Source organism: Carlito syrichta, unplaced genomic scaffold, assembly GCF_000164805.1.
Source record: "Carlito syrichta isolate Samal-C Ts95f unplaced genomic scaffold, Tarsius_syrichta-2.0.1 Scaffold302080, whole genome shotgun sequence".
Classification (NCBI taxonomy): domain Eukaryota; kingdom Metazoa; phylum Chordata; class Mammalia; order Primates; family Tarsiidae; genus Carlito; species Carlito syrichta.
The window spans coordinates 1-23,928 of NW_007246176.1; the positions used below are offsets into that span (position 1 = coordinate 1).

Below are 23,928 nucleotides of genomic sequence, written 5' to 3' on the forward strand. Positions count from 1 at the left end.
GAAGAGGGGAGTGGAGAGATAGAGGAGTAAAGGGGGAAACAAACGAGTGTGCCAACAAATAGAGAGAGAGGCCTATACTGAAACAGATAAAAACAATAGACCACAGCTACAGTCGAACCAACTCTCATACATTCAAAAATAAAACATATAGTGATGCTAACATACCAGCTATCCAACCACCTTATTAGTGTGCTGTTCCTCTATACAAAGACATGGTTTACAGACAGAATAAAAGAGAAGAAAAGGAAAAGGAAAAGAGAAAAAAGGGAACAATAGAGTAGGAATAGAATTAAGTCATTAAACTAATAGAATCAATGAAGCACACTCTGTGACATTTCGTTTAGGTCCAATGTCCTTTCAGGTCTGATTTCTAGTTATCTTTTCAAGCTGGTAAATTAGTTTGCAGTTAGGGTCCATTCCCCTGATCTGCTGTGAAGGACAGTTCAGAATAACCTCGGTTCAGAAGTTTGGTCTATGTCTTTATCAAGCGTGTTTCTCCCGTTTCGGTGTTGTTACCTTGAATCGCCAGCAGGTGGTGCTATCTCATCTGCTCGCCCCAGAGGGGGTGCGGCCGGACAGGAACAAAATGGCTGCCTGCCTCCGAGCAGGCAACAGGATCCCCACGCCAGGCGGACAGGACAGTCTCGGATGTAGGAGCGGTGGCAGCGATCCCAGCAGATCTTCCCTGAAGCGGTTTGGTGTGGATCTCCTCCCGGCCGGGTTGTGATGAGCTACCCGTGCCAGAGGCCGCGGCGGCGGCGGCGGCGGCGGCGGGAGCGCTGGTGGGGGGAGGGGCTGCGGCAGCGGCGGGAGAGTGCAATGCAGTAAAACTGTCCAGTCGTTGCGATGTTCCAGCGATAGCGATGGCCGAGCTCTGTCTGAAGAGCAGGCTGCAGTGCTGGGGTCCCCAGCCTCCCGGGGCGAGAGCCAGAGACCCACTGCAGATCTCCCTTGCAGAGGGCTTCAGACACTGGGTTGCCCGGTCGCCATCTTGCCGCCCCTTGTTACTTGATTTTTAAGTAGTGATAATTTCATATTGAGACTGAAAAGACTTGATTTTAAAAATTTTACTTAAACCCTATTATAAAAATTCAAAAATTAAAGCATAATGATAGGGTGTGTATCTCCACTTTAAAAAAGGTCCAGACACCAATTCTAGGCTTTGGTTTGTGTATTTGAGAAATTTTTCTTCAGTTCATGGAGTCTGGTCACAAGGATTGCTTTTGCATTGTATAGTTCACTCAGCACTTTCCTTCTGAGAAAAATAGAATACCTTATGAAATAAATTTAAATCCCCAGAAATTCTGCCAAGCAAATAAATGAATCTGTATTGTATATTCCATAATATAGAAATACTATTAGTAAAGAAAATTTGTATCATTTTTGAATTACTCTTAAAGGATATATGCCGAATAGATTTGTTTGATTAAGTAATGGGATTATTAAGTGTTTTTTAATTTATAAAATTAATGAGATTACTGAACATTCTAATCATATCAAGATATGTCAGACTAGAAGAATAACTTATAGTAATAACTAATCTTTTCTAGAAAAATTGAGAGATAAGGTAAAAAAATAACTTTCTAAGTCTCTGGAAGTTCAGATAAAATGACTCTGGAATTATTAGGTATCCATTGTTTAGTTACTGATAAGAAACTGCTCAATTTTGAATGCTGTATGCAAATTACAAAATAGGGGAAGGGAAATCTTATCTCATGGAACAGAAAATGCCATTGTAGTACTAAAAGCTGAATTCACAGACCTCTATGCCACCATGACTTAAAATTTGTACAGAGCTAGGTAGTATTTTTTCCCATTGATAGCACCCTCAATTACTCTCTTTCCTTGTGCTATAGCTCTTAGAAGGTCCAGAGTTAAATCTTTCTAAGTTCAAGTCTAATGGAAAAGACAACATTTTTTTGTTTGCATGAATGAAATCTCAAGAGTTAGTCTGAGTGGACCTTACTGAGTTGTGTATTGAACTCTGAGCCAATCTCTTATGTGAGGCCTTGGCCACATGCTCACCTTCACATTCTATGATACTATAATTTGAGAGTTGGCAAGGTGTGTTTCTTCAGCAAGAAACAGGGCAAAGGTAGAATGGCTGCTAAGGAGACCATTCTGCAACAAATGCCTCTTACGTTAGGAGCAATAAAGGATATAGAAACAATGGCAAAGTCAAATGTAAATAGAACAGATTTATTACCTCTAATTCATGGTAGGCAGGGTGTCAAGCACATATTTAATATTTTATATATTTCAAAAAAAACTTTTTTTGAGTTGGAGTCTTACTCTGTTACCCAGGCTGGAGTGCAGTGGCATGCTCACGGCTACCGCAGTGTCATCTGCTGGGCTCCAGCGATCCTTCCGCCTCAGGCTTCCAAGTAGTTGGAATTACAGGCATGCGCTGCCATGCCCATAATAATTTTTGATTTATTATAGAGACAAGGTCTCACCGAGTTGCCTCGGCTGGTCTCGAACCCACGGGCTCAGGCAATTCACTCACCTTGGCCTCCTAAAGTACTGGGATTATGGGCTGAGTCACTGAGCCTGGTCTGTATTTCAAAAAAAATTTTTTTTAAATCAATTTCTGAAACTGAAAATACAAATGGACTGATTTGGGGATTAGAGTGGGGTCTGGTATAATACTGTGTGACTAAATTGATATTCCATATCTGTTTTTTTCTTGACCCTCCTCTTCAATATGTTTGTCTCTCATGCTTAAGAAAGTTTGATCACACTAAGCCAGTTTATTCTTTTTTTTTTGAATTGGAGTCTCGCTCCATTGCCCAGGCTGGAGTGCAGTAGCATGCTCACAGCCACCCCAGCGTTGACCTACTGGGCTCTGGCAATCCTTCTGCCTCAGCCTTCCAAGTAGCTGGAACTACAAGTGGGCACTACCACGCCTGGCTAATTTTTTGATTTATTGCAGAGATGAGGTCTCACCAAGTTGCCCAGACTGATCTCGAACCTGTGGGCTCAGGCAATCCCCTCACCTCGGCCTCCCAAAGTGCTGGCATTATAGGCTTGAGTCACTGTGCCCAGCTAACCAGTTTATTCTTAAACTTTCTGCTTCCATTATCAATAGGATTGTATTTGAGTTCAAGCTTAACCAGACCCTGGATATTTAAGTATTTTCCTGAACAACTACTCATGTGCCTGGAGGCCTCATTGCTCTATCTCTTTTAATACAATGTAGGGACATTTCTATGAATAATTGACTAAAAATGAAAAATATTTGAACCTATTTTTCAATGATTTTGCTCCATATCTGCAGCAAGTAGGACATCAACTATTGCATCATCCAGCCACCTCTAAATATTGACCCTGAAGGATATTAGAGGAAAAGATAAAATTTGAAGGAAAGCAGTATGTATAATACAATATTTAAAAGTATGGCTTCATCATTTACAAAGGTTATAAAAATTGGTAAGTTTCTTCACTTGTCAGTTTTCTTGTTTTTATAATGGGAATAATAATACACTCATTGTGAAATATAAAGGAGACAGACTTGGTAAAACACTCAGCACAATGCCTGACATACAGCAGGTGCTGAATGAATGTTTAATCTAATTATTAATGTCCACTTTCTCTGTGAGAACAAATAGCCTGATGCCAAGCTCTGCGCTACATTCTTACAACAGTCAATGATCTAAATGTATAGAAAGATATCGGAAAAGTACTTCAGGTTCCACCAGTCAAGCTGTGTCTTAGACATTTGGTCATTTGAAGCTTCATGCAGACAGAAGTACCTCAGTTGGTCACAGCTACCATGTGTCAGCAAGCGTCCAGCTGGAGAACCATAGTCCAGGTTTTAAGAAATGATTCTCTGTGAAGCACCCCAATATAACTTGGTGTATGTATAGCACTTCTGTTATGACCGAGTAAGCAAGAAGAAGTTACACCAGCAAGTTGAGTTTTATTAATTATGAATTTATTAAATGCGCAGGTCAAGAGTAGACAAACACCAGAAAAACTCTTGGCAAATTGGTGCAGTTTGTGACAAGCTTTTATAGGTAAAATTTCTAGCATTGGCTATATAGCAACTTAGTGACCATAGCAACTAACTTACAACTTGGCAACAAAAATGGGAACTTCGATTGTTAGGGAGCTTTGATTAATTTCATGTCAGGTAGATGTAGACAGTGCCCAGAAAGTCACTGGAATTCTGCCATTAAGATATAGCTTAAGGTAGTTACATAGAGACAAGGAAGAAGAATCATTATACAACGGAGTTTCCTTGGTTAGGTCACTAACAGAATATATGAACAAACTATGAAAATGTCCAAGCGTAGCATTTGATTTCAGTTAACAAAGCATACAATCACATGGAAGCTATGGCGAAGGAGTTCTGTAATGGTCAGCAGGCAAGGTCAACATAACCTGCCCAAAGGAGACAAAGCTGGGGGTCTGTGGTGATGGGAACGTTACTGTAATCACATGTAGGCATTGATTCTTAGGTCAGGCAGATAACTAAGATGAAAGTTTTAAACAAAATGGAGTAAGCTGGTTAATATTATTACTTTGTAGAATTGGATTTTATTAACTGATTTACCTTATTTCACTTCCTCCCCATCTCCTTGAGAACGTGGCAATTCTACAAAAGTTCTAACTGCCTAATAACCTCTCCAGTCTTCCTCCTATATAAACGGGTCCATGTAGGCGGCTGGGGTGATTTTCTACCTTATTTAGTAAACCCAGTTATCGGTGGATAAATTTGCACTTTAGAATTTACAGTGCCTCTTTCCTTCAGCTTTGTCCTTATCTGAAGTTGCTAAACAAGTGGAAAACTACCCTACACTTGTGACATATTTAAACTGATAATTCTAGTGACAATAACACAACATTATTAAGGTGATTAAAAAAGTTATTTAACATCTTAAAAATCATGGCAGAGAAAACTGTAATATCAGTTTTTGTTATTTTGGAATTTTGTGAAAGTACTGACTACCGAAAATTCCTGGCACTTAAAATCAGTGCTTAAAATTTGGTTGTGGAAATGATAAGTAGTTTTAACATAAGAAAGTTGAGTACTGGCCGACTCTCAGATAAGTAAGTATGTGCTAGGAAAACATCTCACTGGTGTCCATCACTTTTTGTTGTTTAAAATCAAGATCTGCACACCTTTTTCGTCTCATACAGTTTACAATAGGATATTTTTTGAGATTGGTTTTTGGAAATGCTCGACATTCTTCTAAATTAACTGCAGGCATTGATTTGCCTCTTGTGATATGTGTGGAAATTATTCTCTAAACTTTTAACTTAGGAAGAAACTGCTTTGAAGTCCAAGCAATACAATATGACACATGTTTGGAAACAAGATTCCTTTCATTTCTTTTCCTGGAATTCAATGCCATTCTGGATTCGCAGGGATTGAAATTTGAAAATATCCAGAAACATGCATCTTGGTCCAAGTATACATTTTATAACAGTATAAAAAGGCCAGGCTTGGTGGCTTAAGTCTATAATCCCTGCACTCTTGGAGGCCAAGGTGAGAGGATTGTTTGAGCTCATGGGTTCAAGACCAGCCTGGGCAACTTGGTGAGATCTCATGTCTACAATAAATTAAAAAATTAGCCGGATGTGGTGGCACACACCTGTAGTTCCAGCTACTTGGAAGGCTGAGGTGGAAAAATCACCTGACCCAGCAGGTCGAGGCTGCAGTGGCTGTGAGCATGCCACTGCACTCCAGCATGGGCGACAAGAGTGAGACTCCAACACACACACACACACACACACACACACACACACACACACACACAAGTCTAATAAGTGATCAGCAATAGCAAAGCTTTTCTAAGTGGGTCTACAGAGTAGTAAGAATTTAAGGGTGAGAGCAAAACAATATAAGAGATCACACATTCTGTGATGACTGGTACCTGCTGACTGGTTTGTGTGTGTGTGTGTGTGTGTGTGTGTGTGTGTGTGTGTACATATGAGGTATTTGTTAAGTGTCTCAGAGACAGTAAGAGACTGCTTTGGAGGAGATAAGTCTGGAGCTCTCAGTCATTCTGTTATTCTGAAACTTCTCTCACCAAGATTACAGTACAGACCTATGTACAATTATAACCACTTACTTATTCCCAATGGGAGAGAGCACACATTCTTGTTTGGTCACAGGAAATGATACTTGTGCTCAGTTTCTACTTCCAGTAATGTTTAGTCTCTGAGCTTAAAATCTCTCTATATATCCTCTTTAGTTGTAAATCTGTTGATAAAAACTCCAGGTTGTGATTCTTACTATCCTGACCCTTAGGACCTAATGGTAATTTGATGGAAATGATCATTTTAACAAAGCAATATCCTGTACATTCAATACAGAGTACAGGAATATTGGAAAAAAAACCTACCACTATTTAAGCATTATATAAATGGGAAAAAATGTGTATAACTGTCATATTTTTATCACCATCCTAGACAAAATATATGTATTTATATAATATGTAAGCATATATAAAATATATACCATATATAAATATATATGTAAGTGTGCACACACACACACACACACACACACACACACACACACACAAAAAATGGTGTCATTTTCCCTCCAAAATAATGAAAATATAAGGTAACTTAGAGGACCAATAAATGATGACATGGGTATCAGTTTGGTCATATTCTGGAATATGAAGTTAATTCTTGGTTATCAAATTTACTGGCTTCACTTTCTGTTCCCTTGGACTATTTTATTCTTAGCCATTCTTGGACATTGATAATAAGAATATTGAAAATTTCCAAATAGAGAACGATGTGATTAAATAGTCATTAAAACAATAACCAAAAACTATTTCTCAAAACTTGAGTCCAAAATGATGTATATGTCATATTTATGTCCACAGGACTTAGCTTACTTCTTAGTAATATTTTACTTTTTTTTTTTGAGTTGGAGTCTCACTCTGTCACCCAGACTGGAGTGGTGGCCGCTCCCGGCCACCGCAGCCTCAACCTGCTGTGCTATGGCGATCCTTCCGCCTTAGCCTTCCAAGTAGCTGGAACTACAGGCACGTGCTACCATACCCGGCTGATTTTTTTTGACATATTGTAGAGATGAGGTCTCGCCAAGTTGCCTAAGTGGGTCTCGAACCCGCAATCCACTCACCTCAGCCTTCCAAAGTGCTGGGATTACAGGCTGAACCAACAAGCCCGGCCAATAATATTTTACTTAATTGATTTTACTTGAGTATATACATTCAGGGCATGTAGAGCATTGTACTGTTGCTGGAAGTAGACTCATAATTGCCAGAAATACAATAAATTTTATTGCAGAAAAAAAATAATTTTTGAGTGCTAATGAACATCTCAAGATAATTTAAAATACATTGATTTTTTATAAAAACTTATGAATATTAGTAAAGTCAATAACAACTCTTACTAACTCAGCATCAGGACATGGCACTGGGTAGTTTTTTAATGATCCTTTAAACATTTGATCACCACATTATAAGCATTATGAAAAAGCAGTATGAAAAAGAAAATAGTTGACTCTTCTGTTACTAGATTGTGTTAAAATATGTAAAACATGAAGTGCATTTTGGACAGTATTCCATAGAGAAAGCTTCAAAATCTCATTGACGTTTATTTATAAAGGGAGTGTTTTGTTTTACAAAACACATAAGAGGGTTATCTAAGCTTTTCCAGTGGATGAGATGGCACAGAAAAAGCAATAGTAGTAGTAAAGAACAAATAAAGCAAATTGTTCAATGTGCAAGAATTAGAAGTTTGTTTTTAAGATAATCAGGGTGTTTAATTCTAATAACAAATCAACTAGTGTCACACTGCCGTGTATAAAACATCAAAATATTTATAAGTTTTGTGATTCTCTTATGAGTAACTACTTGAAAAGCTGATTGCATATTTCATTTTTCACTCATAGCAGTAAGTGAACTTGACTAATTATATTCAGTGCAAGTAATGGGTCATGAGAACTTTTTCACTCATGATTCTGAAAAATAAATCCATTTGAGTATGTTTTGGGACTTGTACCTACAGACATCCATTTACAGATTAATTTTAAAAGGTTAAATTTTAATTTGTGAAGGCTACTCTAGGAAAGATAACAGGTTTTGACATCTATAAAATAAGTCCATGGTTCAAGGGAAAGTCAAGCTGTGATAAGACTAAATTGATAGGGCATGATTTCTGTTTTTTACTTGTAAAATATTGATTTGTGTGATATACAGCTGTAGCTCTGGCCTTTGGGAATTAAACTTCCATTCCCTGAACAGAGTCAGAAAATAAAAGAGAGAAAAATAATTATTGAGATATAACCCTTATTTTTTGTTCAAACCAATTCTGTATCATGTATATCTACACTCTACCCTTTTTCAATATTACAAACAAAAGTACACCAAATACTGCGGTAGAGTAAGCTTGTAGATTTACTGACAGTATTACTGTCTATATTCTTTCAATGTTACTCACCACTTCAAGATTTAATGTCAAATGTTTTCCAACTGCCAGATGTCGGAATCACTGTACTTGAGGAAATTTCCAGAAGTCTGCTACAGTAAGTGACAGAGCAGTAGTGTCAGGGTTAGCACTCTCTAGCATCAACCTTTGAGCAATGCTTCATGAAAACAAGTTCATGTGTTTCCCAACTATCTAGGCCTAGAGAACAATACGTTTTGTGATTGTATTTTACACTACTTTTCCCACAATATTGAATTGTAGTGGCCGTTTGTGGAACCTGACACAATAATGGACCAGCTATTTTTCCCTGCATGTATCATTTTTCCGCATGTACTCTCCTTCCAAATAAATTAATTAGACTTGTATTAGGGCTTGAATCTAGAGTATAAGCAATAAGAGAAAATCAAAGGTTAACTTTCATGTTGACAAAATGTTACAGAACATTTAATTTTTTGTCACCTCACATTTCTAAAGTTGCTACAAGAAACTAACATTTGTTTAAAAGTTGTTTATTTTAGTCTTATACTGACGTCTTGTTCTTTATTGTTCAGAGTCAAAAAGAATACAGTTAATTGGCTGGAATGTACGAACAGTGCCAAAAGACGATTATACTCAAACCAATACACTCAAACAGGGTTCACAATAGGTGAAATGAGATTGAACATCACAAAGGGAGACATTTCTCTAAAACTTCATTAATACAACAAACAAAAAAATTCATAAAGAAGGACAAAATTATGAACTTTGCATCAACTTGGATGGACTTAAAGGCTATAATACTGAGTGACCTATCACAGAAACAAAGAACCAAGTATCACATGTTCTCACTCATAAGTGGACCTTGAACAGCTATTGTAATATAATAAGAAAGGAATTGGAAGTAGTGGGAAACTGCCAGGGGAGGGAGGGACACACCTCATTAACAAGGGTACCTGAATAATGAACATTTTATATACTTGACCCTGCATTGTACCCCACATCTTTAAAATAAAAAATAAAACAAACAAACAAAATAGATGAATCAGGGGAAAAAAATGTAGCTTTGGATAAAGAATCAGTGTCCCTCATTTATATGTTTAAAGTTGAGTCATAGTGTACATCACTCCTCAGTATTTATTAATAGTTGACTATTTAAGATGTATGATTATTAAGATGTATACGGAGTATACTCCACTTAAGAACTTAAATTCGAATAGCCTATGTTTGATACTAAAAAGTATTACTTCCTATTCATTTTTAATTTTTTTCTTAAGAATATTTCATTTTCCTCAGTAAAATGGTGTGAGACAGATGACTTTAATTGTACGATCACTGGAGAAGCTTAAAAAATGATGGCCATGACACAGAAGACACTCAGTAAATATTGTTGAATGACTGAATGGTTAAACAGTGGAATGATCCTACCGTATATCTCCCTTTTGCTTACATGCACTGAAAAACAGAACAAATCCAAGTGTTTTCTAGTAGCTAGGCTATAAATACCTTAATGATAGACTATATCGGTAGAGGAATCCTAAAGTCTTGGGTAATCTCTGTGGACAGTAGTGTACGTTTCAGCTACTGTGGCTGGTTTAGGCCATTTGCCTAAGAATGTTCCTCTGTGTTACCCTTTGAAAGGCTTCCTTCACTTCCTTGTTCCTTAAGGTGTAGATGACAGGATTCAAGGCAGGTGTGACCACCGTGTACATGAGGGCAGTTGCTTTGTCTGTCCCTGGAGTGTGTGCAGTCTTAGGCTGCAGATGCGTAAACAAGGCAGTGCCATAGAACAGAGAAACAACCAGGATGTGAGAAGAGCAAGTGGAGAAAGCTTTTCGCCTGCCGGCTGCAGAAGGGATTCTCAAGATCGTCACAAGAATGCGCACATAGGAGCATAGAATGAGGAAACAGGGACCCATAATGAAGAGCACGGAAACCGCAAACACCACAATCTCATTATGGGAGGTATCAACACAGGCCTGCTTCACCACAGGCATGATATCACAAAAAAAGTGCTGAATCTTTCCCGTTCCACAGAAGGGCAGGGTGAAGATCCAGGTGGTCTGGGCTGACTCCACCACCACCCCGGTGATCCAAGACGCTGCAGCCAAAGTCAAGCACACACGAGGGCCCATCAGGAGTGTGTAATGCAGTGGGCAGCAAATAGCTACGAAGCGGTCATAGGCCATGGCTGCCAGCAGGCAGCATTCTGTCAGTCCCAAGATGGTAAACACATACATCTGGGCTGCGCAGCCTCCCACACTTATGGTCTTGGTCTCCATCAGCAGGTGCGCCAGCATCTGAGGCACCACGCTGGTGATGTAGCACGTCTCCAAAAATGAGAGGTTCACCAGGAAGAAATACATGGGAGTGTGCAGGGAACGAGTTACCCAGATCAGGCAGATGATGATGAGGTTTCCTCCCACAGTAAATAAGTAGATGATTAAGAACACAGCGAAGAGTACCAGTTGTAATTCTGCTAGACTAGAAAAAGCCACAAATATAAACTGGGTGCACAGGGACTGGTTTCCATTTATGGTTGACTCAGAGGTAGACATCTGTGATAAGTAAAGTTTAATTAATGTATTTTCAATTGTATTTATTATCTTAATTATATTCTCGAGGTTGTTTTAGCTTTAACTCAAGCAACAAAGAAGACAATAACTAGGAGTCATGTCACCTAACACAGCTCTCTATCGAACCACAGCACAGGAGCTCTCCTAGAATCGTTAGTCTGAGATAAAAGCCTAGACACCTGGAATTCCTCTGTTAAATCTTTAAAAATATCTCATTAGATTCATATTTATTTTTTAAATTTTAGTATTTTTTTCTTGATTTTTGAGTTGTGGATTTTATAGAGCAAACAATGACTTTGAGTTACATATGCTGAGTTTTTTTTTAGACATTGCTATTCAAATTATATACACAAAGTATTATGTAAATGATAGATGAAGACATTATAATTGTGAAAGAGTCACATAAAACCTAAGTGATTAGAATAAAATATAAAGTGCTATATTCTGGTCTTCCAAAGTCTACAAGCTTCTTTAAATCTATACTTAAGGATTTGAAAGGGAGCATATTTTCAGTTATTCACCTATACATTTATATACATATTTTTCACAATTTGAACAGAGTAACCCAATAATTAGGAAGCTAAGATCCACTGAAAACAAAACCAACAGAATCTTTTTTTCTACAATGTCAATGCAATTTTACAGAAAATTATGAATAGGAGAACATACCTAGAACCACAGGGCAGACTTTCTTTTCCTTTTTGGATCCCTAAACTTCCTCCAATTCCAACATATAACATAGTGATAAAATAGATAGTACTTTTACTCTTCCTAGAGACCATAGGGATTGCATTCACTGCACAGATTATATTTGTCTCAAGAGGAATATGTTCAAAAACAACAACAATAAATGTTCAATATGCAACTGGCTTTTTATTCTTAAACATATTTCCAGGGCAACCCCCTTGGGCCTCCTCCTGCTCTGGGAGTTTTTCTGTCCTCTCAATATCCTACCTTCTAAAAATAAACCATATTTCCAGAATTAATCTATTGCTGTCAGTTACATCACGTAAGTTTCAGTACATAAAACTAAAGGTTCTTAATCAGTACCCATCATGCAACTGAAACAGTTGTTGAATTTATAGATATTTACCATAGTAATCTTTCTTAAGCTCTTCAGATGGACAGTGACCACTCAGGACTTTAGTAGACACAATACAGGACACATAGTAGGCTCCACAAACCCCACAGTTAGCATTCACTTTATTCATTATTTATAAGTCAATTGTTAGTGGCATAAAAAATGACATAGTGAGGAACAGTCCAGATTTCCAATGAAATTTAAAATATTTATAAAAAATATTTAAAACCTTTTTTCTTGTACTGTCTTCAAGAAATGAAAATCTTGTTTACTTTCAATAATCTCCATTGCTCCAATCAGAACACATTTTCTTTCCACTCCCAGGTCAATATGGTACGTTTATCATGGGAGTTTTAGACATTATCTCTCCCTTCTAACAAAATACTTATTGAAAAGAATATGCTTTTTTAGATACTTCTTATGCTGCCCCAGAGAAGACATAAAGCCTTGTTTTTTGGAGGACTAGTGCTCTCCAGTTAGCGTGGCAACACTGCTGCAGGGAATGGATCACATTGAGCATGTAATTAAGAAGAAAATGGATTCTGTTTGATGGCGTGGAATACCTGCAACAGTGCAGCAAAAGGATCACGCAGGATCAGTGATACTTTGCTAAATCTCCCCCAAAAGGTCTGGGAGAACTAGTAAATACATATGTAGCTGTATTTCTATGATGTGTTTTTATAGTAAAATACTTGCAAAACCAAAACAGCTATTATGTTTATCTACTTTAATCCCCATTTGAACTCTATGTTGTGTTTATTTCTAATCTGATTCTGAAATCAGAGGAAAATATTTTTTAAAGGAATATGGGTACAGGATTGGATGTTGAGTATTTAAGTCCACAACATCTTATGCTGCTTCTTGACCTGAGTAACTGGGTAAGTGAAAACAGTGGTTGGTAAGATAATAGCCAGAGAAGTATGAGTACTACCAGCAATAGCAAGAAAATATAGACTCCAGATCCCACAGGATGTCGCACATCTTCCTCCAATCTCCCACCTTGTGACTGGTCTTGGAAAAACAAAAATACTCGAGATTAAAGGATGGATCATGGCTATGTGGTATTTTTCAAAAACAAGGAAAGAGAATATTTAAGAAGACAGTGATTAACTTCACCAAACATTTCTGAGAAGCTGTGAGAAAAACAGCTTTCAATTATCTGTTGATTTTTAGTTTCACATTGGCCATTGATGACTTCAGAAAGGAATAATTTTGAAAGAGAAGTTCATGAACCAGGTTGACACTCTTTGTAAATTTAATTTTGAAAATGAAAGAATAGGAGCAATATGTGAGAGAAATTTGGCTATGAAAGGCAGGAGAAAGATAGGGTAAAAGTCAGGGGAAAAAGCTCAGGAAAGGACTGTTTATTGTTGTGGGTCATTATTTTTTAAGATGGGAGATTCAAAGAAGGACAAACATATGGACTTTGTAGTAACTTGTTTGGATTTGGAGTCTATCATACTCAGTGATCTATCACAGAAACAAAGAACAGGGTACCATGTTCTCACTCATAAGTGGACCTTGAACGATTATAATACTATAAGAAAGCAATTGGCGGTAGTGGGAAACTGTCAGGGAAGGGGTGGGGTTGGCAGTTGAGAGAAACTGCTAGTGAAGGGAGGGGCATACCTCATCAACAAGGGTGCCTGCAAAATCAACGTTTGTATACCTAACCCTGAATTATACTCCACATCTTTATAATAATTTTTCAAAAATGGGAGATTGGTGGACCTGTTTAATAAATGGTGTGAAGGAGCAATCTAACATGTAACTTTTCTTTCCCATGGTTTCGAAATAAAATATAATTTTAATTTTTGAATTAAAATTTCAATTTGAAAGCTATGAGTGTCTTATGGTAGAACAATGACAAATAAACATGTTTATAATATTGAGACCTTGTGATTACGATATTTGATTTGAGAAAATGGTTCATTGAGATGGCATTCCAAAATACTTTTTGTGAGCATTTGAATTTATTCATCACTTATAACAATATTAAGATCATCTTTGTTAGAAGAAGAATAATGTGACCAATAATAGCAGCTAATATTTTATTACTTATTTGTTAGATAAATGTTTGATAATTTGCTTATATATGTATTTTTCCTCATTTCATTTTTATAACAACTTTCTGAAAGAGGTATTGCTATCCCCATTAAAAGACCAAGTAACGTAATGCAGAGTTGTAATTTTTCATGGTATTATAGGTAAAAAGGAGTAGAATTGGGATTTGAATTCAGGCTGTCTCAATACTGACATGTATAATATCTTTCCTTTTTTTTTTATTGTCCTGTACTCTCTCTTTTAGATAAATTTCAATGTAGTGGGTGATAAAAATTGTGTCAAGAAGCATTGTGAGAATACCTAAACTGCCATAACTGAATTGTTAATAGAGATATGTGTGTCAAAGCACTGCTGGTGAAGGCTCAGAATAAATTGAGGACTGTGTTATTGGAACCTGAAGGAAAAGGATCCTTGTTATATAGTGGCTGAAAGATTAGCGGAATTGTATCTTGCAATTGTGGGTCAAGTGAAACTTGTAAATGGAGAGTTAGCTGATGAAATGTCCAAGTGTTGAAATATCTTGCTACTTACATTAAATGTGAGAGGAGAAAGAATAGGTTGAGGCAAGGAATGTTAAATAAAAAAAAGAAAATCAGGACTTGATAATTTCAAAAAGCTTTAATAATGTTACCAAATTTAAAGTCAATATAATTTAGCAGTTTAAGGGAATAGACTTTGGAGTAGAATACTTAAATATTTATCCTCATTCTCAAAGTAATAACTGTGATTTGGGGCAATAAGATAATTTTCTTTGTGTTCATGGATTCACTATAATGTGGCAATATAAATATTTTATGCTTTATTAAACTTTTATAAAAATTAAAGGCATTAGTGATGGCAGGAGCATGGTGGAATAGAAAGCAAGCATCTTAAGGGATTTTCATGCCCCTGCAGCAGTGAAGAGAAGGGACTTAAAAAGATATAGCTCCTTGGTTCTCCCCAGAAGGGGCTTAAGACATAGATCCAGAGCACCAACATCAATTTTTTAAAAGCTACCTCCCAAAGGACTCAGTCCTCGACCTTGTACGTCTAGAAACAGAAGGGACTAAGCATATGCAAGTTTCCCTTGATTGTAGAACAAAGAGGTGGGTTTTTTTTTCCAGTTTTTAATTGTGCTTTTATTCACCTTAGGTCATTAAAAATGTACTAATTTAAAGATCATATAAATATAGTGACCACACTAACATGGAATAAAGATTACCCCATCAGCATGGCATTTGTTTTTATTAAAAAGCAATTTTTGGCCAGGCGTGGTGACTTGCGCCTATAATCCTTGCACTTTGGGAGGCCGAGATGGGATTATTGCTTGAACCCAGAAGTTTGAGACCAGCATAGGCAACACAGCAAGACCTCAGCTTTACAAAAAGCAAAAAGATTAGCCTGGCATTGTGGCACATACCTGTAGTACCAGGTACTCAGGAGAATTTCCTGGGCCCAGGAGTTTGAGGCTGTGTTGAGCTGTGATTATGCCACTGCACTCCAGTCTGGGTGATAGAGTGAGACCCTAACTCAAAAAAAGGAAAAAAAAAAGCAGTTTTTCTTATAAGAATCTTATTGATCACACAGTAGTTAGATATAATGATGTATGCAATCTAAACAAGGCAGACCACTTAAGAATTTACGTAATGTAAATCTATACATATTAAAATTTAGCCACGTGAACAGATGCATTGCAGCAGCGATAGCAGATGCAGGAATCTCATTTTCTCATCATAAACACTTTTCACTAACAGGTATAGATATTACATACACATCCAAACAAACAAGGATAAAGTGTGACATGCTACATTACTGTGATCTTTCTGAGCTACTCTCAAGAAAATGGTAAATAGTGAACCTCATGCAGGTAGTAGGAGGTATTTGTTGTTTTTCTCTTTCTTTCTTCCTTCCTTTCTTTCTCTTTCTTTCAAATGTAGGGTAAAATTCAGGATTGTTGTTTTTCAAAGGTTGGACTTGGAAGATGTTTAACTCTTGACATTAATATATGTAAAGGGCACATGCTACATTTTGCTATGTTTTCTCCACAACTGATGTGCACTTAGTATGTGAAAAGTTATAGTTTTATATGGATGTCCAAACACTCCCCAGGGTGACACACCCTTAAGAACAGTGTAAAAAAAGGGGGGGGGGGGGAGATGTGCAGTTCTCTCTGTCTCTCTAGAGTAGAATTATGATACCACACCCAATGGTACTTGATGGCCTGGTTTCTAATTAATGTGTCCTAGAATGCTAACAGGGCAAAGAAACAATAGTCCTTTAGTAGTCAATGCCAGAGCTTGGTGCTTCCTATGGTCTCCCCCCATCTTGCCCCAAGAGATAAATCCAGGTCTGCTCATTCTTTCTGGAAGGAATTTGGCTAAGCACCGAATGCTGCAATTTCCATAGCTCCCACCTAAACAGTTACTTAGCTCTGAAAGTCAAGGGAAATTTGTGATCCTGAGTGACCCAAGACCACAGAAAACAAACAGATATACACATAATAGACTCATTTCCAGAAGATATCTCTCTCCAGGATCTGAAGGTGCAGCCTGGATGTGAGAACAGGCATTTGTTGTTGCTGTTTTCCTATTTATTTATTTATCGTAAAGATGTGGGGTACAATTCAGGATTAGGTATGCAAGTGGTCATCATACAGGCAAACTTTGGGCCTCCTCTTGGTCCCTATTTCGCCTGGTTTAAGACCAGGTACACTTATTGATAAAGTGTGCCCCCCCTCTTCTGGTAGTGTCCTGCTACTGCCAATCTTTTTCTTATAGCATTATGGTAAATGTTCAGGGTCAACTTATGAATTAGAACATGTGGTACTCAGTTCTTTGTTTCTGTAATAGATCACTGAGTAGTATAGACTCTAAACCCATACAAGTTACTGTCAGGTCCATATGTTTGTCTTTCTTTATGGCTGCGCAATATTCCACCATGTATATGAACCACATTTTTAAAAAATCCAGTCCAGTTTTGATGGACAGCACAGTTGGTTCCATGTTTGTTTGGTTTTTTTGCTGTTGTGAATAGCACTGCAATAAATATGTGTGTGCAGGTGTCTTTTTGGTAGAATGATTTGAGAAAATAGGTATTTGCCACAGATCCTCTCCCCAGAAAGAAAGATATAAGGTAAATACCCCCCCCTCAACTGCGCAGTGAAGATAGAAATGTAAGGTACATTTCAGAAAGAATGTGAGGTAAATTTCCACCCCCAACTGCGCTGTGAAGATAGAAGTGTAATACACATTTAACACCCCAATCTTTTCAGTTACATCCTAAGAGCCCATCTCCTATCACACTGATTTCAGGGTACTTATAAGGCATGATACATCCTTAGCTCCAGGCGACCACCAAAAACAGAGATAGCAGCCTGGACTAACACAAAGATTTAAGAGGTACCTTAAAATCTTTGGCCAGATGGATTGGTGAAAACTTTCTTATACACAGGGCCAGTCAACAAGATGCCGAGAGATAGTTGTCTTATCTAATGTGCAGAAACCAACACAGAAAAACAAGCAAAATGAAGAAAAAGGAGATAATATTCCAAACAAAAGAACAAGATAAGTGTCTAGAAAGTGACTCAAAAGCAGTGGAGTTCTATAATATCCCCAATAGGGAATTCAAATTAATGTTCACAAAAGATCAATAGATGCTCATGAAAGTCCAGAATGAAAGAACAAACTAATAACTTCAACAAAGAGGTAGAAAGTATAAAAATGTATCAGACAAAAGAAATATACCTGAAGAATGCTATAACAGAAATGAAAAATTCAATACAGCAGTTCAACAATACACCATATCAAGCAGAAGAAAGGATCAATGAGGTTAAAGACAGATCACTGGAAATCACCTAATCTGAGGAGCAAAAATAATTTTAAAAAGTGAATATAAATTAAGAGACTTATGAAACACCATCAAGAAGAACGACTTACACATTATTGGCATGCCAGAAGGGGGAGAAAAAGGCACAGAAAATATATTCAAAGAAATAATGGAATAAAACTTCCGACATCTGGAGAAGGAATTAGAAAGCTGAATCTAGGGAGCCCACAAAACACCATATAAGATGAACCCAGAGAGACCCACACCATGACACATAGTAAAATTGTCAAAAGTAAAGACAAAAAGAGAGTTGAAAGCAGCACGAGAAAGGTGAATCATCATGTATCCCTACACCGTAAGACTGTCAATGGACTTCTCAGTAGAAACCTTGCAAGCCAGAAGGGAATAGTATGATATATTAAAAACCCAGCCAAGGATGCTATACCAAGCAGTCCTGTCTTCAAAAACAAGGATGGGATGAACTTTTGGTAGAACGATTGAGGTTCCTCTGGTTATATTCCTGGCACACACATGTTTATAGTTGCACTACTCACAATAACAAAAACATGAAATCAATGATACTGCTCATTGAAAGTGGACTAGATAAAGAAAATATGATACATATACACAATGGAGTATTATGCAATCATAAAGAAGAACAAAATCATGGACTTTGCAGCAAGTTGGATGTAATTGGGGACCATCATACTTAGTGATCTATCACAGCAACAAAGAACTGAATACCACATGTTCTTTCTCATAAGTGGGACCTCAACGTTAATCACAATGGCACAAAAGAGGGGTTGGCAGTTGCTGGGCATCGCTGGGGGGGGGTGTGGAGGGGAGGGTGGGAGGCATGTTACAACACAAAACGTACCTAGTCCCAAACCAGGGAAAGTGACGGCCGGTTGGATGCCCAAATTTTACCTGCATGCAGCCTACCTGTGTAGTTAATACTTATTTGTACCCCACATCTCTATAACAAAGTTTTTTTAAAAAAGACTTTCTCAGACAAACAGAAGTTGAGAGTTAAATCACCATTAGACTTGCATTACAAAAAATTCTATATAGAGATATTTTAGCTTAAGAAAGAGGACATTAACCAAGAACATACAAATATAAGAAAGTCTAAAAACTCCTTGGTAAAAGTAAGTACATTGCCAAATCCAAAATATTCTAATACTGCAATGGTGGTTAGTAAATCAATTACAACTCTAGTATAAAGGTCAAAAGACAAAACTATTAAAACAACAAAAGCTACAATAATTTACTAAGGATATATGTTATAAAAATATATAAAATATGATATCAAATACAGAAAACATAGGAAGATGGGGAGTAAAATGGAGAGTTTGTGTATACAAAATTAAACTGTTTTCAGCTGAAACTAGCCTGTTTTAATTAAGATGTTTTATGTAGGCCTCAGGGTAACCACAAAGCAAAAGCCTATAATAAATACCCAAAGGAGGAAAACAAAAGGACCCAAGTATACCACTACAGACAGATATAAAACCACAAAAGGGGAAATCAACAGAAGAAGAAGGAAACAAAAGATCCTCAAAACAAATAAAAAATTATGAACAAAGTAGCAGAAATTCATAGCTATCAATATGAATCTTGAATGTAAATTAATTAAATTCTCCACTTAAAAGATATAGAGTTGCTACACCTGCCCACACTGCACTGTGTTCAGCAAGTTTTGATAAAAAAAAAAAGATACAGAGTTGTTAAAATGGTTCAAAAAAATAAGTCCCAACTATATGCTGCCACAAAAGACTCACTTCACCTGTAAGAACACGCACAGACTGAAAGTAAAAGGATGGAGAAAGATATTCCATGCAAGCAGAAACCAAAAACGAATAGTGGTAGCTTTAGTTATAGCAGATAAAATAGAATGTAAGTCAAAAGCTGTAAAAAGAGACAAAGAAAGTCATTTTGGCAAGACAGATCAAATGGACCAGACTGACATTTACAGATCACATCCAAAGTCACAGATTGCACGTTATTTTCCTCAGCACATAAAACATTCTCCAGGATAGACCACATGTTAGGTAAAAAACAAGTCTCAACAAATTTAAAAAAATTAAAATCATAACAAGTATTGTTTCTGACAACAATGAAATAAAAAGTAGAAATCAATAACAAGAGAAACTTTAGAAACTGTACAACACTTGATAATTAAACAACATGATCCTGAACAACTGATGGGTCAATGGAGAAATTAAGAAGAAAGTTTAAAAACTTTCTTGAAACAAATAAAAATGGAAACACAACATACCAAAACCTATGGTATATAGCAAAAGCGATAATAAGAGGGAAATTATAACTACAAATTAGTATAACTTTTATGGAGAACAGAATGAATATTTCTCAAATAACTAAAAAATAGAACTATCCTTCCATCCAGCAGTTTCACTACTGGGTATCTACCCAAAGAAAAGGAAATTGTTATATCAAAAAGATACTTGTACCCATGTGTTTATTGCAGCACTATACACAATAGCAAAGATATGGAATCAAGCATCCATCGTTGGATGATTGGATAAAGAAAATGTATGTATATATCAAATAAAATTGTATATATACACAATAGAATATTATTCAGTTGCAAAAACAAATGAGAGTCTGTCGCTTTTGGCAACATGGATGAGCTTGGAGAACATTATGTTAAGTAAGACAAGCCAGGAATAGAAATACAAATACTACATGGTCTCACTCATATGAAGGAGCTGAAATGGTTGATCTCATAGAAGCAGATAATTGAATGGTTACCAAAAACTAGGAGGGGGGTAGGGGGAGAACAGGGGGAGGTTGGTCAATAGGCACAAAATTATAGTTGGATAAGAGGAGTAACTACTGTGTTCTATAACACAGTAAGCTGACTATACTTACGAAGAATGCATTGTGTATTCAAAATAGCTAGATAAAAAGATTTGAATCTTCTCAGTACAAAGACACATTACATGTTTAAGAGGATGGCTATACCAACCTCCCTGATTTTGTTATTACTCATTGATCCATGTATTGGAAATATATCTCATAAATATGTATCATTACTATGTGCCAATTTAAAACATTAAAGGAGTAAGTAAATACAAACATATAGCACTCTACTTGAATCCATACATCTTATCAAAAGCTTAGAATGTCTTTATTATCAAGAATTTTGAAAAACTAGTGTTTGCTATGTTCACCTGTTTTGGAAGGTACAGTGATCTTTTCTATGAAATCGGTGCTAGATTATCAGGGAAAAATAAACCTTTTTTATTATCCACAATATGCCTGAATACTGTAGAAGATGCTTTACTATAATTACTTAATCCTCAAACTTTTCCTGAGAGACCAGAATATTCACTGTTGTGCTAAAATGGAATAAAGGGTAACTATCTTGCTTTTGATCATCTATTTAGAGAATAAATGATAGAATATCAATGACTATCCAAGATCTTTGAAATATATATATATATATTTTTTTTTAATTGAAAAAGCCCTATTATACTATTGTTATTTAGCGTCATTGGAAAATAAGAGTTAAGGAATTTTCTTTTAATCTCTATAAATGTAGTAAACTTTCCTTTTTTTTCTTTCTAGAAGGAAGTGATGAACCTTCCTATGAACCTTCCTATGTAGCCATTTGTTACGGCTCTTGTTCATGCATAGGCTGACCTGAAATTCCTGGAAACTTTATAAGTCTTTCCCACCCCAAAATATTTCATTAGAATTTTTTAGAATTATTCCCACGGTGCTAATATGTAACTGTTTTAAAGCTTATATTTATTTATTTATTATTATAAAGATGTGGGGTACAATTCAGGGTTAGGTATACAAATGTTGAAAAACATGAATAAAGAGTCAAAGCAACATGTACCAAAAAAAACTCCTCTTATTAAACTTATCTTTTGTGTTTCTCATAAAAAAAAATAAAGCTTATATTTGTTTATAAGAGTGGTTCTGCAACAAATATAGCTGTAATAAAGGGGTATTTTTCTAGTTTTGTTTGCTCATTACAAAACATTTCAAAGTATAATGTTAATTTTCTATATTAAAATAACTTCAAAAATTCCAAGGATAAAATATTCCAAGAAGTAAAAAAAATTGCTTTCCTTTTTCTGATGGTAACCATGCTAGACATTATAAGGTACTATTGCCATGGAATAATATGTACATCCTGGTATTGTTTAGAATGTTCTTATAGTAAAATAAGTGAATATTAAAACTACTTATGGTATACGACAACAATAAAATACGGGCCAATCATCATCTTAATTTGATGCATTTAATCACTTAAAATATTATTATGGAAATGTGTTTAACATAATATGATTTTAAAAATGAGTTTAAAATTAAATTTAAAAATCATGTAAGTTTCACTCTTATCAATACTGAGCCAAAAAATCTATCCTATAAAAAACACAAAAATATTACAGGGAAAATTAAAGCCTGTGCTTTTTATATAGTCATGGCATATTAATAGTTATACCCCAAGAGACATGGCTATGTGACCAATAGTCCCCAAATAGCATATCTATTATTAAGAAGTACATATTGAATTGCAATTATGACTTATAGGAAATAGAGACAATTCAGAACATTCTATATTCTCCCCCATGAGATAAAAACAATTGTTTAATTAATAGTAGTTCTTTCTAATTGTTCCAGGGATCATTTCCCTAAGACCAGTCATACTTTTAAATATTATTATTAAAATATATCAATCATTTAGTGCCAAACATGTTAGTCTGTCTAAGGTTTAGTTTGTCTAACGTATTTGCCTCATTGTGAAGATTTGATCCATCAAGAAATTTCAAAATCAGTTAATATTTCTTAGAAAATGTTGCATATCTTAAAAAAATTATTAAACTCCTAATTAAAGAAGAAATATGAAACTTTATTTGGTAAGATATATTCAGATATTTCTGTATGATCTATATTATTCCTCCATTTTTAAAATACCTTCTTGTTATCTGTACGTGTGTATTACAAAAAATTTTAAGAAAAATAAATAATGGAATATTATTTATGAAAAAGGAATAACTTTATGCAAATTAAAAGAAAATAAAAGATAATGTGAGCCTTGTTCTGTCTGACAAGCCATAGAATGCTAAAGAAAACGTATTAAAAAATTAATAAATATGTATTTAAGAAATGCTGTGGATTATAAACATAAAAACCATTTTCAATTTAAATACTGAGGCTATTTATTCATTTGCATGTATGATTTAGAAGTGCTGTTCTAGTTAGACAAATTTAATGATGATCTCAGCTTCATGTTGTATTCCAAATACTGATGACGTAATTGAATTACTTCATAATCATTTTTATAAGAAAACATATACTTGTGAGAGAACTAGCTAGAATAAGAGATAAAGTCTATTGTCTAAGAAAAAGGCCAAAGCTGGTCTGCTTAATGGAACCTGAGAAAACCCTTTGACCTCATGTAGACATAGACGACTATATGAGTGTACTCAATTAAAAGAAATTAAATTATCGAAATGCCATGCAATAATTAAAATAGCACATTCTTTGGAGCCATAAAGTAGTCATGGCAACTCAATAACTGTTTGCAATTTTTTTTTTAAGAAATCAGTATAAATTTGTGGTAGTGATTGCAACATCATCGCTGATAAATCTCCTTGTTTGAGGATATATGGAATGCACTCTAGGCTTTTTAGGACAAAGGAGGACTGAGAAGGATATTTGGAGGTACCTTCTGTGACACTAGAAACCTACAGTTCTCCAATGTTTTATTAAATGTAAGTGTGTACAGATAAGGTAGAAATGTACAATAATAATTATTAAAACATCAATAAACTAACCAGCTTTTTGGATAGCTTTACTCATATTTCACATGAGTAGTCATCTATAGATGTTATTACTCAAGGACTAGTCATTTGTTCCAGTATTGCTTTCTGCCACTGTCAGTACCAGAATGTTGAGAGGTAGTTGATTGAAGCATTTTAGGATCCACTAAATACTGTAAGTCTACTATAATCTTGATTCCTTCATCAACTC

The 23,928-nt window shown here is 35.8% G+C and overlaps 1 protein-coding gene across 1 annotated transcript; it reads right to left on the reverse strand.

The window, feature by feature from the left end:
* Positions 1-538: 538 nt before the first annotated feature.
* Positions 539-10,949, reverse strand: LOC103258346 (olfactory receptor 10C1-like). Its single transcript, XM_008056015.2, has 2 exons — positions 10,023-10,949; positions 539-1,000 (listed from the first exon to the last, which is right to left on the reverse strand). The coding sequence occupies exons 1-2, from the start codon at positions 10,947-10,949 to the stop codon at positions 539-541; spliced, it is 1,389 nt and encodes a 462-aa protein (XP_008054206.2).
* Positions 10,950-23,928: the final 12,979 nt, after the last annotated feature.